At 44.8% G+C, this 16,182-nt stretch overlaps 1 protein-coding gene across 9 annotated transcripts in view; it reads right to left on the bottom strand.

The window, feature by feature from the left end:
* The window catches only part of STS (steroid sulfatase), a 552,741-nt gene that overhangs the window by 450,810 nt on the left and 85,749 nt on the right, over positions 1-16,182 (bottom strand). Inside the window, exon 9 of one of the 9 annotated variants that reach the window (XM_079910395.1) lies at positions 14,865-15,757. The exons of the other annotated variants lie outside the window; for them this stretch is intronic. Coding sequence (XP_079766521.1) covers positions 15,384-15,757 — 374 coding nt within the window. The 3' untranslated portion in view covers positions 14,865-15,383. Of the gene's footprint in view, positions 1-14,864; positions 15,758-16,182 lie in introns of those variants that run through there. 9 annotated transcript variants of the gene reach the window in all.

Below are 16,182 nucleotides of genomic sequence, written 5' to 3'. Positions count from 1 at the left end.
GACTTACTAAGAATTTTTTCAGATTGCAGAAATCATTGGATTGTATAAAGGAGGCATAAAGAGGTTCTGATAAAGACTCATGTAGGGATGGGGGGGTGGCAAAGAGAGAATCATAGCAGCTAGTGAGCATGACTTGGGGAGGGGCCACAAATTGTCATTCAAAGGGAATAATTATGTGCAGTGGGGGAAATCCCACAGCAGAGTTGAGACCCATGAGCCAAACTGGAAGACTGAAGGAAAGCTGAGGGTGAAAGTTGAGAGCCGGCTTAAATATTCAGAAGCAGATCAAGGAGACTGGCCAGAATCTGTGCACCTGAAGCTGTCAGGTGGAGCCCCTGAGAAGCTGGACAGTAGGACAAAGATGCCCAGAGATCTGGAGAAGGGGAATGGATTGGAGCTGAGTATGGCCACAGTGCACACCTCCTGGGGGCACTGCTCACACTGGACTCTCTGCTGGGCTCCAAAGGGGAGTCTTGTTCACAGAGGCAAAGTGAGATATACTCCCTGGAGTGGGAATGGCTCTTCCTTGGGGTTGAATATCCTATAATAGCAGATTCTGAACTTTCCCTGGGTTCTAGATTCAAGTCAGGAACAGAAAACACACTCTGGACAGGAGACTTCACTCCGTCCCTCGGGATCCAGGAGGAGCTGAAGGGGTCACGTTGCAGCCCAGTGATCGCTACGCTGTGTGCATGTGTGCGTTGAAGACTTTAGTTTTTAGAGACGTTTTAGGTTCAAAGCAAAATTGAACAGAAGGTATAGAGATTGCCTACACACCACCTGCCTTCACACCTGCACAGCCTCCTCTATTATCTACACCCCCCACTAGATGGTACATTTGTTACAACTGATAAACCTATGTGGACACATCACCATCACCCCAAGTCCGTAGTGTACACTAGGGTTCACTCCTGGTCTTGTACCTTCTGTGGGTTTGGACAAATGTATAATGACACAGGATCCACCATTCTAGTATCTGTTCTGTATGAGCACAGTTTCCATTCTAGTATCTATCCTGTATGAGCACAGTTTCACCACCCGAAAAAATCCTCTGTGCTCTACTTATTCACCCCTCCCTTCCATCCCCTGGTGCCCACTGATCTTTTTACTCTCTCCATGGTTTAATGTTTTCCAGAATGTCACAGCGTTACAACCATACCGTAGGTAGTGTTCTCAGATTTGCTCCTTCCACTTAATAATAAGCATTTAAGGTCCCTCCGTGTCTTTCCATGCCTTGATAGCTCATTTCTTTTCAGCACTGAATGATATCCCATTGTTTGGACGGACCACAGTCTACGTATCCATTCACCTACCGAAGGACACCTTGCTTGCATCCACGTTTTGGCAATTACGAATACAGCTGCTGTAAGCATCCCTGTTCAGGCTTTTGTGTGGATGGAAGTTTCCCACTCCTCTGGGACCACTCTGCTTTTAAGCTGGTTGGGCAACGTGTGCAGCGAGGTGGGAGAATGGACAGGGGGGACTGGCCTCGGGATCGATGCTCCAGAGATGGTGGCAGGTATAACCTTCCCAGTGTCCAGAGAAGATGAAACATTCCTGTGAAGGTTTCAGGCATCATTCTCTTCACAGGAGATGTAAAGATGAATAAAAATCGGCTCCTCCCTCAAGGGGCTACAAGTCTAAAACCCATCTCGTTGAATCCACATCTTACAGAAGACACAATAGCAGTGGTTATGCGTTAACATGGGGAAACAGTATGTTTCCTAGAGAGGAGATAACTGAACCGAGAATTCTAAGATAAATCGTGGCTCCTCCATTTTGGGGAGACGAGTCAGTGGGTAGAGAAGGGGGCATTCAAGGCAGGAAGAGTAGCTGGAACACAGCTGGGGTTTGCTCATCAAGGCAAACAAAAAACAAACAAACAGCACCATCAAAAGCCCAGGACTCCATCCTAAAGACGGTGTAAAAGTTAAACAATTTTGCCATAAGGTACATGGAGAGAGTCAACTTTGAATCACTGAAGGCTAAAAGAGAGCTACTTTACTTTCTTGTTTCTTAAGTTATTGAAATAATGGACCTCATTTTTTTTTATTACAATACAATTTGCATCTCATAATAGTTAGCATTTTATTTTTTTTTTAACTTTTTTTTTTTTTGCCGCACCATGCGGCCTGTGGGATCTTAGTTCCACAACCAGGGATCAAACCTGTGCCCCCTGTACTGGAAGCATGGAGTCTTAACCAATGGACTGCCGGGGAAGTCCCAGTTAGCATGTTAACAGTGACAATTTGGTGGCTTTTAGGATAGTCACAAAGTTGTGTGACTATCACCACTATCTAATTTCAGAACATTTCCATCAGGACACAGAGAAACCCTGCATCCATTAGAGGCCACTTCCCAGCCACTCTCAGCCTCTGTCTTAACCCTTTTGAGCTGTTATAAGAAAAATACCATAGACTGAGTAGCTTCAATAAAAATTTACTTTTCACCATTTTGGACGCTGGGAAGTCCAAGATCAAGGTGCCGGCAGAATCCGGTGTCTGGTGAGGGCCCTCTTCCTGGTTCACAGACAGTGTCTTCTTGCTGTGTCCTTACACAGTAGCAGGAGGGAGACAGAAGTCTTCAGGGTCTCTTTTAGAAGGGCACTACTTCCGTTCATAAGGGCTCCCACCCTTAGGACCTGATCACCTCCCAAAAGCCCCATCTCCCAATGCCATCCGACTGGGGGTTAGAATTTCAACAGAAGAAGTTTGGGGAGTCATAAATATTCAGTCTGTTGAACCCTGGCAACCTCTAATCTACTTTCTGTCACTATGGATTTGCATATTCTTGAAATGTCTTAACAGGATCATAGAATATGTGGTTTCCTGGCTGTGATTTTTTTCTCTTACCACAATGTTTTCAATGTTCATCCTCAAGGCTGCATGTTTCAGCACTTTATTCTCTCCAGGTAAAGGCTCTTTGCACTAGGCAAGCTCCAAGTCAGGGCAAGAAACAGACAAATAAACCATCCCTCAGGAATGAGGATTTGCTAGAGCCCAGGCTGTTCCTTCCCTCTGCTGCCTGCTAGGGACGCCGGGGGATGTTGTTTTCCAAGGCTGGAGAATGATGGAACGCACTCGGCAAGTTAAAATACCACCAAGCTTACTGTTTTTTACTGAGATTCAACCATTGTCCTCGAAGAATTGCTGCAAGCCTTTGCTTAATTTCCAGATTCCTGTAAAAGTTATCTCTGACAACTTTTTCTAGCTGTCTCACTGATTTTATGGAGAAGGGAAATTTTGGAGGTCCTTACTCTGCCGTTTTCACTGCTGTCCGTATCATTTCCTTTTGCTTTCATTGATAAAACTGTATGAAGTAGATTGTAACGCTAGCCACAGATTTCCCCTCCCTTGTGCGCACGTACTGTTGCAATGTGAACTTGCAATTATGCCCTGTAAGTACGGAGGTCTGCTTATCAACGTTTTGCATCTGGGTTTGGCCGCGGAGCCTGTCTGCAATGGAAAGTGGCAAACACACGACAGCAGATGCTTGCAAACTCTCTGCACTTGGGCTTGCCCTTGCCTTCTGATGTTGAAACCACCGGCACGGCAGCCTTGAGGACAAGCCTGGACCAGCCTACTGGAGAATGAGGGAGCCACATGGAGAGGGGCCCTGGATGTTGCCAACCTTCACGGATGAAGCCATAATAAACCAGTCAGCCCAGCTGTTCATCCACCAATTACAGATGCTGGAGCCAAGATCCACGGAGATAATCCTCACCCCACTGAGCCCCACCTAAATGTCAGCCTACAAAATCAGGAGCTAAGTAAGTGGGTATTGTATGAAGCCACTAAGTTTTGAGATGGTGTGACACACAGAGAACCCTGATACCATCTGTCTGTTCATCATCTTTACTCTTTACTCCTATGAAAATACAGATACTCTGGAGAAAAATGTAGCCATTTACGTAGTCTACCTTGCAACCTTAAAATGGTTATGTTCTGATCAGGGATGACTAGGCAAACTTTTGTTTATTTATTTATTTTAAAAATATTTATTTATCTTTGGCTGCACGCGGGTCTTAGTTGCGGCACGTGGGATCTTTAGTTGCGGCATGTGAAGTCCTAGTTGCGGCAGGTGGGACCTAGTTCCCTGACCAGGGATCGAACCCGGGCCCCCTGCATTGGGAGTGTGGAGTCTCAGCCAGTGGACCACCAGGGGATATTGTGAGTGCAACTGTGTTTGAAGATGAGCACGACGGTGACGGTGTTTGAAGTTTGGGGATGAGGTCACGGAGGGTTCAATACTGCAGTCTTTCTACTTTTGTGTTTGTTTGCCGTTTTCCACAATACAGCGCTTTAAACCAATTATGGCTAGCAACTGTCATGCAGTCTTTCCATCCTGTCTTTCCATTTGGAATAACACTGATGAGAATGAATTTTAAAATGTCAATTTTCATCTGTGCCTCTCTCAGGAAACACATTACATTATTTCCTTCCAAGCTTTCATTTCAAAGTGCTGAGGCTTCCGAGGGCAGAGTGAAAGCATCTTCCTGTCAGCACAACCACAATGCAACCCCATGCGAATTACAAATAAATGATCTCTACTAATATCACATTTAATGTAAAAAATCAAAAGGCATAGTCTGCTCTGTGTCCAAGTCCATGATGAAAATGCCTTGCTTTTCTAACACCTAAGTAATTGGCACCTACAATGGACTACACAGTAATCAGAGAGCTGAGTTCCACGCTGGAAAGAACTCTGTACTTACCTGCCAAGATAGAAGAAACTCTAGGGCAATGTGATTAACTCCCTACATTGGCAAACCCGTATTTTATGGTTCAGGAATATTTATCGACCAACTAGGAAATGGTTTAGGGTACTACTGCAGTTTGCATTTTTGTCCTTACACACTACAATTAAAACAGTAGGAAAGATACATCAGAATGGGTCTTAATATGGTACTGACGAAAACACTTTCTAATTGGGTAACCCTCTCTTGGTAGGAGAATTAAATGTGTTCTATTCAACAATCGTGTTTAATCATAACGGTGCCTTACAATTCAGCTGCCTTTGTCACCATCCTCCCTTCTCAGGCACTGGTGTGACTTACATTACAGAGATTGAATTCTTTTATGTTGAAATTCAGTCCTCAAAATTAGTGATTTAGAGTCCCATTCATTCACTCGGTCAAATTCTTTTCCGTCCAGAGCATGCAAATTTCTGTGGTTATGTTCCAAAGAGGAGAAATGACAAGCTGAGCCAAAGCGGTTGGTCTAGATGAACACCAGAAGGAGAGCGGAGGACAGGGCTGGCTCCGTGCTACAGCTGAATGTTTCAAATTGGATGGGCGACGCTCAGTAGGTAGGCCATTCCCTGAGTTAACATATTCGCCGGGGCTGCTGCAGAATCAGTTTTGTCACGGCCATTAATTTCTAGAAAGGGCAGCATGCCATCTAGCTGTTAGGGACCCTGCTCGTGGCCAGATCTCATCGAAAGATAACTCAAGAGCATTGTCATTTCCTAGAATAAATCTCCACATCTTCGGAAGGGATTTCTTGTACTTCTAGAAAACTTCCTTGGAGCAGAGAAGCACAGAGGGCATCTTTTGCGGAGAAAGATGTATTTTCAAAGCATGGTAAGTGATGAGCTGACACTGGATTCCTGCACGTCTTAGGCATACAAGACAGTGAGAGGTGAAGGTCTGAAATTCTGCCTCTTCTGTCTGCCGCGGAGCTAAATAGTTGTTTGGACAGAAGCATTCATCAAGTGCTTTCTCATGCATTATCTAGAATCACTGAAGATGGTCTATTGCGGGATAATTGCCACACTGCGACCCACGGCAACTTCAGTCCTCCGACCTCTACTTTTTCATCTTTTAAGAGAAATGCACCATAAACAGAAGTGGGGATGATTACGGCTTGCTTCTATACTGAACACTAATCTTCCTCTCGCCTCCAACCCCTGCCCCCACTATAATGCATATAAGTCACTGTCTCATTTCTGCTTGGTCTTTCTCTTCTAATTGTCATCACTGTTGAATTGAAACAACTATACACGAGCAGAATCATTTATAGCCCTGGAAAATCTTTAACACTGCCTTGCTGTGATGGAAATGATGCAACATGGCTTTAAATATTTCCCTAACACAAGCCGCCCTTTAAAACACTGTCATGGGAAAACAAGAACACTGTATATTTTTTTTTTTTTTGGGGCACCAGAATTCACTAAACATTATTGGGGTGAAAATAAAAAGGGCAAACAATTCAAAGGATGAAAGGTCAGAAGATGGTTTACTGGCATTTAAAATATATCACTGTTCCTACTATATATTCTTTTTACTTTAAATATAGTGTCAAAAATTTGAAACATACAATTAAACAAGATGAAACATTTTCAACATATTTAACGTGGCACTAAATGTAGGCTTTGTTGTTATTGTTGAAGCAGAGACATTTAACTTGTACAGTCGTTGATAAATTTCCATGCCCTGGAAGATGTCACCCAGTGAAGTGATTACTTACCTCCCTAAAGCCCACTCAGGAAAGGTTAGGAGATGTGTACATTTCTGAAGCTTCAGTCAACGTAAATGTTAATTTTTGTGTTTTGTTTGTTTGTTTTTCATCCTGGCCCAAAGCCATCCTCATTTTTCCTCTCCTCCAACTACCTAAAATATCTTTCTAAGCCTGCTTAAGCCTCAACCATTCCAGGGTTCAAAATGCCCCAGGATTCCTTAGCAGATTGATCTGTAAGGGAGAAAAATGAGTGATGCAGTATCTGGCAAGATTTAATCATTATTCCTTTGCAGAAACAGAGTGGTGACATGAGTTCGTCAAGAAGAAGGTACTTAAAGGTGCAGTGACGACATCTAAGCCCTTGGTCACTTAAGAACAAAGGATTATTCCTTGCTCACCCTGTATGGTCATCGTGGGTCATCTGGGGCTCTGTTTGGTGTCATCCTCACCCTGAGACCAGTCTGGGGGACCAGCCTCTATCTGAGATGTGGAAAGAGTGCTGGGAAATTTTTATACTGACAACGGATGCTGCAGCTCTGAAGTGACAGGAGACATTTCCTCCAAAACACAATTTTAAATGTGCCTGGACCGTGGAACAAGCCACAAACCTTGAGCAAACACCACAGGGAGGGCTGTAAATAGTAAATGAACAAACACAAAGCCACATGCCTGTTTCTTTAAATGCAGTAAACCAACTCCACTAATCTGAACTCCATTTTAACGGTCAGTGTCCTCAGATTGCTTCTTTCGTCTGGAAATGTCTCAAGTCTATAGGCCAGCTCATAGATTCAATGTGTGGGTTGAATTCACGTAGCACCCTCCTGTGTTCCTTGGCAGGCCAATGAAAATAATAAGTTCTATCAATGACTTACATATCCAGCTCTTTGTACAATGTCACCATCTAACCAAGCCTGCTACATGTGGTGGCCCACGTTGCACACTGGACAAATTTAGAAAGCACTCTTGCTATGGTGGTGTGTTCATGTCACCCCTGGAGTCGTGCAGTAGACAGCATGCACAGTCATACATGGAGACCATGAAAATCTATGCGTTTACTCGTTTTTAACCAAAACATCACGGCATAAATCTGAGCATGAAGCAGTCTGTTTACCTCCTGTTTTCTATATCTGTTTCCTCATCTGTAACAAGACAATCATAACATCTACCTGACAGATGGAATGAAGATTAAGGTAATGAATGCACAGATGCACTTGGAATCAAGCCTGGGACACATGAGTCTAACCAAACATCATCGCATATGCCAGCCTATCACAGCAACGCATGGGCCCTGGCACCGTTTCCCACCTCACCTTCAGGATGATGAAACGTGTTGCAGAAACTCACTTTATCTCTGCTTCTGATGCTACAGCTGGGAATACGTCTCCCTGATACAAGCTCTAATGGATGGGCTGTCTCATACCCCTCTCTCGTAGCAGTTACTGACCCGATATATTTGCCTCGCCTGATAAAATGCCACGAGTGCCCTTTTCTGAATTATCTGAAACTCTTAACTTCTCCCAACCTTTTCATACGGCACTTGTCACCTTCGCTGAGAGGCACTAGACAACGCTGCTCTCAAACCTTGCTGCAGAAATGCCCCTCAGATTTTAACACGAAACTGATACTCTGCGTTAACTGAATGTTTTCAATGCTGACTTTTAAAGAAAAGCACAGGAAATAAGCATCTCATGGATTAATTGGAAATAGTAAACATTAGTTACACGGCATTATTTCAAAGGTTGCTGAAAGAAGTTGGCATAAAAACATTACATCACCTTTTGATCTTTTTCTAAGACTAAAATCTGATCAACAAAACGAAAATATCGCATTCACAGGAGTCTTTTACATATTCACAGGAAATATTTTTGAAAGTATTTCGAAAGTGATAAAGTTTGCAGGGAATTTAAAAAACATTCCTTGCAGGATATTTGGTCCTGTCCAAAACTTTTGTAAGACATTCGGTGCGTCAGACATTTGGTCCATGCCAAAAGGTCCTTGAAATTTGGTCCTGTCTAAAAGGTCCATGAGCTATTTGGTCCATGCCACACAATTTTGAACAGGACCAAATATCAAGGACCTTTTGGTGCGGACCAAGATGTGTCCTTGGGCGTTTTGGACAGGACCAAATATCTGCTAGCCAGAATATTTTATAAAAAGGTAGTCATTAGAAGATTTTGCTCTTAGAAATACCATCATGCCTAGGCATATATATTTTGAAATCTGCTATTTTCCTATAATCCATGATGCAAAATGTAATCTTCCACTTTGAGAAAGAATCTCAAGATTTAAGTAACGATCAAATTGCTGGTTGTATAAAGCAAGCAACTCTGTTTCTCACTCACTCACACTGTAGTTGGAATCACCTCTCCACAATTCTGGGCTGTGGGCAGGTGCTGGTAGTGTCCAGTATACTTCTATCTTTAAGTTTCTCTGTTTCCCACCTTCATACGGTTGACAGTCTTTAAAGAATTAAGGCATATACCACATTTCCTTGTCCATTCATCAGTTAGTGACATTTAGGATTCTGTCCACATACCGGCTATTATGAATAATGTTGCAATGATCATGGTCGTGCAGATATCTCTTTGAGATCCAGATTTCAATGTTTTGGATAAATACCCAGAAGTGAGATGGCTGGATCCTATGGTAGTTCTATATTTAATTTCTTGAGGAATCTCCATACTGTTTTTCACAGCTGCTACACCATTTTGCATTCCCGCCAACGATGTAGAGGGTTCCAATTTCTCCACACCCTCACCAACTCATGTTACGGCTTGCTTTCTTTCTTTTTGCGGTACGCGGGCCTCTCACTGTTGTGGCCTCTCCCGTTGCGGAGCACAGGCTCCGGACGCGCAGGCTCAGCGGCCATGGCTCACGGGCCCAGCCGCTCCGCGGCATGTGGGATCCTCCCGGACCGGGGCACGGATCCGTGTCCCCTGCATCGGCAGGTGGGCTCTCAACCACTGCGCCACGAGGGAAGCCCTTGTTTTGATTTTTAATAATAGACACCCTTGAACTTTAAAAATGAGGGCAATCTTTCAGTAAACAGCATGGATGAATCTTAGGTACAAGATGCTAAGTGAAAGAAGTCAGTCACAGAAGGACAAATACTGCATGATTCCACTTATATGAGGAAACGCATAGAGGCAGAGAGCAGAACGGTGGTTGCCAGGGGCTGGGTGGGGGGGGGGGCGGGGTGAGGAAAATGGGGCGTTCCTATCAACGAGTATAAAGTTTCAGTTATGCAAGATGAATACATTCTAGAGATCTGTTGTACAATCCTGTGCCTGTAGTTAAAAATATTCTATTGTAGGGCTTCCCTGGTGGCGCAGTGGTTGAGAGTCCGCCTGCCGATGCAGGGGACACGGGTTCGTGCCCCGGTCTGGGAAGATCCCACATGCCGCGGAGCGGCTGGGCTCGTGAGCCATGGCCGCTGACCCTGCGCGTCTGGAGCCTGTGCTCCACAACGGGAGAGGCCACAGCGGTGAGAGGCCCGCGTACCACACACACACACACACACACACACACACACACACACACACAAAATTCTATTGTACACTGAAGAATCTGTTAAGGGGGCAGATCTCATGTTAAGGGTTCTTCCCACCTTAAAATCAAAATTAAAAATTAATGCATAGGCTTCTATTCAAAGCAACACCAGTAGATCGGAAAAATCTTTTTGCAATGCAAAAAATGATCACAGAACGTCAAGCTTACATAATGTGGCCAAGCTTAGCGTTATTAGTCAAGGTAAGTAACCCCAGCTGCTGTTGCACTAACAGCCTCCAAATCTCGGCGGCTTAAAAAAAAGATGAGATCCTGTTCAGGTCACAGCCACCTGTGGATGAGGGGAGGGGGGTTTCTCTGGAGCTGCCCCAGGTGGTGACTCAGGGATCCAGGCTATTTCATTACCGTCACGGCATCACCATTCCTTAGGACCATCTCAGAGTCCTCACCTGGATATTCTGCATTCTGCAGCTACAAACAGAGGATGGTGCGGGGAACTTCCGGCCAGGCCTGAGTGTCTCTATGGTCCCAAAGATAAAAGAAGTGGGATATGTCTTCTTGCCCGATACCCATTGCAATGAAACCGTATGTAAGAGCTATGAGACAGTTTCTGCTTCATCTGCAGTTACTGAGGGGCCCTGCCCACTAGGTAATATGTCATATCTTTGTGTGTGACTTAGTTTTGCACCCTGTGTTAAATTCAGACAACATAAATTTTGACAGGCAATTCACAGTTCATATTTATAATAATATATTCATCGGAAATTGGGCCTTCAGAAAAACACCACCATCCCTCAGCACAGGTAATACAGTTTGAAACCTGAGATCCTCATATAACCAGGGAGGCCAATTTTATATCCCAGACCACCATATGAAAGTCATTATGTTTGCTCATTGGGTAAACCATACAATCTGCCTTTTTTTTTTTAATTGCAGTGTAGCTGATTTACAATATTGTGTATTTCAGGTGTACAACAAAGTAACTCATATATATATATTCAGATTTTCCATTATAGGTTATCACAATATATTGAATATCGTTCCCTGTGGTATATAGTAAATGCTTGTTTTTTAATCTATTTTGTATATAGCGGTGTGTATCTGTTAATCCTAAACCCCTAGTTGAATCCTCCCTTCTCTTGCCCCTTTGGTAACCATAAATTTGTTTTCTACGTCTGTGAGTCTATTTCTTTTTTTTGTTGCTTTTTTGCGGTACGCGGGCCTCTCACTGCTGTGGCCTCTGCCGTTGCGGAGCACAGGCTCCGGACGCGCAGGCTCAGCGGCCATGGCTCACGGGCCCAGCTGCTCCGCGGCATGTGGGATCCTCCCGGACCGGGGCACGAACCCGTGTCCCCTGCATCGGCAGGCAGACTCTCAACCACTGCGCCACCAGGGAAGCCCTATTTCTGTTTTGAATATATTATACATTCATTTGACAATCAGCTTCTTTGAAGATGGGTAAGATAAACAGCAGTACCCTGAGAGGTCATTTAGAGGCTCTGAACTTCATGACGAGAACCGCCTTTAGGGCAAGCATTTGAGGCTCTCCTAGATGTAGGGTCCATTGAGTTCTCAGAAAACTGAGAAATTGCTTCATGACAGTATTTCCTTTGCATGAACACATGGGTCGTTTTCAAGTTGCTTGTGTTCTAATTAGGTAAGTGGACGTTTCCTTAATTGAAACAGCTCCTCTAACATAATATTTGACACTCTTAAATACTGGTAAATCATGATCACTTAACTCGGAGCCCATCACACAAAGAGATGGTAGGAAGTGATGTCAGCTAGAAGCAGGTGTAGCGACACAGACCCGGTTCGTGGCATCGGAACACCAAGGATGGCCAGGGCACCCACACTGTCCTGTCTGAGGCCAGGGCAGCCCAGATGGATGGGAGGTGAGGGGAGTCAGGCAGCTATAGTTTACGAGGCACTTGGTCACTGACATCACACCTCACATCCTCTCAGGACCAAAGAGGAGGTGACGAAGCTTGGCGTGTATTGCACAGGAGTCTGTGCAAAGCAACATCTTTCATCCACGCACACCTCCCCCTACTAGGACCCATGGGTCAGCCCGCCGCCCGACGGGCATGGTTTAGCGTTTATCCAGAATGGCTGGGTCAGTGAGAGCCCACCTGAGCCCCAGCATCACCGCATCCTTCCTGATTCTCATGGCTTCAGCGGTTTAGTCTGACTCCACTTCTGCCTTCCTAGGGAACCCAGTCGAAAGGCAGAGAAGAGAGGGCAAGGTTTGTCGTATCAAAATTTAGACTCTTCTCTGCCCCAAACATCTGTTGAGCAAAGAAGCTGCTTCATCTGGGTCCAGGACCAGTTAAGACTTCCAAGGCCCAGGGGGAAACGTATGCATAAGATTCAAGATAAAGACAGGTTACATAAAAACATAAACCATGTTAAAACACAAAAGAATTCTAGTTTACGACTGCGTTGGTACCTGTGCGCCTATGATCTTCAACCCCAAATGTTCCGTTTTTGTTTCTGACATTAAAAAGACATTAGACATTTTTTTGTGAGCCCCTGAAAAGAGGCCGTGTGCGAGATGGATAACTTGGCCCTTGCCCTGCCCTCTAATATGAAAGTCATGGGCTATTTATTTCTTAGCCATCTCTATACTTCCTACCCCTCCCCGGAGCCTCAGACAGTCCATAAATATTTGCTGAACTAAAACCCATATTCCCCATCCATTAACATCGTGCCCCAAACATAGGAAACACTCCGCACGCTTGCTGAATTGAGTCCTGTGGGAAAGCACGGCGCGACAGCACAGAATGTTTAATTGCCAAGGAAAATTTTATTTTCATTTTGCATTAACATCAGGACAAGGTTCTGGGAAACCTGCACAGAGGCAATCACTTCACAGATCGCATTGTTCAGACAGATGCCAAGTACTTTTCCTGTTTCTTTACCCTTCACTGGATGTCCTTCAGGGCTACCTGAAATCTGTTTCCTTTCTTTAATCCTTAATTACCTCGATACGTAGGTTGTGATTTTGCTTTTCATGCAGTGATACTGACGTTGTCAAATAGTGCCCTGTCTATAGATTAGTGTTTGCTTAGCCTTTAACATCTACGAAATGCTAGAAATACACAGGTTTTTTTTAAAAAGAATTTGTTTAAAGCTTCAAAACTCACTAAGGTTTGCGCATACAACTCGAGGCCACACCGATGGGAATTCCAATTTCCTGCTGTACATTCCAAGCAAAACTTTCAGATGGTAAGTGGTCTGAAGTCTATGGTAATTATGATTATGACAAATAAACCTGATTTTCAAATACCGTGAAACATAAGGGTGATCCAAGTTATTCTGAGGCAAATACTTTAAAGCTCATTGTACCTCCAGAGGTATATGGATTCTTCATTGGCTGTTACCATTGTATAGATTAAACGATTAATTCTATACAAAGCTATGTATTCACATCATCTATAAAACTCCTTCAAGTTATTTCACCCTCAAACTCATGTTCTTACATCGTAAAATGTTTTGTAAAAGTCCATCTGCATTGAGTATGTTCAATTCTGAGTAAACATGATCATCTTCAAACGTAAGTTCGTAAGTGGCTTTATATAGTTTCTGTATGATAATAGCAATAACCCTAACACATTAGTAACATGCTGGTGCATTCTTTCATGAGACTATTTCCTAGAACAATGTGACAGATTTCGGGCAATTTCTGCAATGAGAAATCCGCATTAAAAGAAAGAATCCTGTTTGTTTTCCAACTTTAAACCATTCCTAGGGAGTGGGCGGGCGGGGGGGGGGCGGGAATCTTTTCTCTTTTTTAAGAAAAAGAAGGATTAAAATCTGAAATAGTAGACCTTAAAGAGGAGCTGGGGACATGCTGCTGGAGCTTAGAAATTCTTCAGTGGAGACAAACAGAGGAAATGAGAGTCCACTGTCAGAAAGCCTGAGCCACACTGTACACATCCTCTCCAAAGTGCCCGGAGGGGCCAGGGTACCAGTGGGGTGGGGTATTCCATTGACCTGCACTCTTGTGGGATGGAGAAAACCCTGAGCCAAGAGCAGATGTTCAGACATGTTCCCGAAAGAGATGAACGGGAGGCAGAGGGACCACAGCTCCTGTGGACGGATCAGGAAAGGAATCTGCATGATACTGTTGGAGGATGTTCAGCGCCTGAAGGTGACCTAAGTGCTCTCCGCACAAGTGAATCCTTTCCTCAGGAGGGGCTGGTGGCTCAGACATTGGAACTCTTGCCAGCTGTGCCCCTAACCCCCAGTCTCCGACGTGACCTGGTTATGCCTCATCCTGCGTTACTGAGGTTGCAGGAAATGGAATTCAAACAAAACTGCACATCTCATGGTGGAGGCATCGATGTTTCTTAGCCACAGGATCAGACCACAGAAAACACGGACATGTGTACGGGTATGTACGGACACGAACCACCTTCTCTCTTCATTAAATTCTGCAAGAACTCAAGATGTCACGTTCATGGGTGTGGGTCGTGGATGGATTGCTTGTGTCTTTCTCCCCCCATGAAATATCGCACATTTTACATGCCAAAAATTCTGAATCCTGTTAGAAGGGATTCCAGGGACTGCAGCATCACTGAAGCGGCCTTTGAGTTCAGAACCTCCGTTCACCAAAGAAACAGCAGAACCCAAGTAGAATGCTGCCAATTATGGGATGCAAATCCGTACAGGAGAGATTTGTCTTGGCATTATTGTTCCTGAGGGATTTCACCAAAAGGCTGCAGCACAGACAGAGCTGTGAGCCTCTATTGCTTTTACTTAAATAGTGATAAGATTCTAAATACTGTAAACTTCTCGAATAAACTGTATATATATAAACATATATATCATGAATAGTATTTCATATTATTGCAAATAATACTGACAGTAATTGCCTTCCAATAACCAAACTGGAACTTACCATCATCCATGATGGGTCAAGATGGTCTTTTACTCATTATAACGTTGCATGTGTTAGATTTAGTAAACACTCTTTAAATTTTATTCTCTTTTTTGTGATGCGCTATAAGGGGAATCACAGTGGCCACAGCGTCACATCAGCTTGTGGAGTAAGTGATGCCTTATGTCGGGGATCACGTGCATTGGCTGAGAGATGAACAAGTTACCTGTGCAACTTCCTGCTCTCCGTCCGCACTGGTGTTGGCCAGACTCGCTGAAGTCCCGCTTACCGCATTCATATAACATTGGCCTCGGGAGATGTGACGAATGTCTGTGCCTCTGTTTACTGCAAACCCTGATTTTTTCCCCAGGGTGTACATGTGGGGTTTTGATGGCGTCTCCAGGTGAGAAGACAGAGAAAAGGGATCTGAGTCCCGGGGTGGAAGCTGCCAGGGCTGGCTTCGCTCAGTGCCGCTCCCCGAGCTCGTCTGTGATGCAGCAGGTGGGGTGGCCCCGGGCGCCCCCAGACGCACGTGGCTAATGGCTTCCTCTCCCAACCTGCTTCTCCCAGTCGCACTGGCAAAACAGGCCTGAAGATGAGCAACACATCTGAAGCCACGGCTTCCAGATAAGGTTCCCCAGCGACAGCTGATTGGGGACGTCCCGCAGGGTCTCAGCGTGGCGGGCTGCCGCTTCCTGCATGGTCTCCAGGATCTCCCGAAACCGGGGCTGTGACGTCGGAGTTAACGGGTTTCTCTCCCTGGGGTCTTGGGAGATGTCAAAGAGCAGAGGCGGGTCGTGGTAGGTGACGTATTGCCCGTGACAGAAACACACGTGGGTGGCAAAGCAGCCGTTGGCACCCTCGGGGAAGAACTTGGGTGTGAAGAAAAAGGCTTTCCAGATGGACGTGCCTGCGGTTGACAAGGACAGAAGTGGGTCTCGTGGGGACAGCGTCATCAGAGTCACCCCCAAGAGAACATGCACAGAAATCACCCTGCCGTGTGCTGCAAGAAGGCAGAGACCTACCGCTCGATTACGCGTGGAATGGATTTCTCATGCTTAAGGCTCAAAAGGGTAAGAGACATAGCTTAAAAAGAAAAACCCCATGCATTGCTGGTTAACTGCGACAGAACAAGAGATGAAGCTGATTATGCAATAGCTGTTAGGATGCAAACTTAACCATATTAGAACTGTGGCATTTCCTCCTTGATCCATCTCTCCCTCTCTCCCTCTCTCTCTCTCTCTCTTGCCCCTCCCCTCTTCCTCTCTCTTCCTCTTCCAACTTTTTCCCAACCCCTAATTGCTTGGGAGAAGCTAGTGAGAAAGGAAAAAGCCT

This window comes from Stenella coeruleoalba, assembly GCF_951394435.1.
Source record: "Stenella coeruleoalba genome assembly, chromosome: X".
NCBI lineage: Eukaryota > Metazoa > Chordata > Mammalia > Artiodactyla > Delphinidae > Stenella > Stenella coeruleoalba.
The sequence above is the reverse complement of the archived record's forward strand: the minus strand, read 5'-3'. Positions and strand labels throughout refer to the sequence as shown.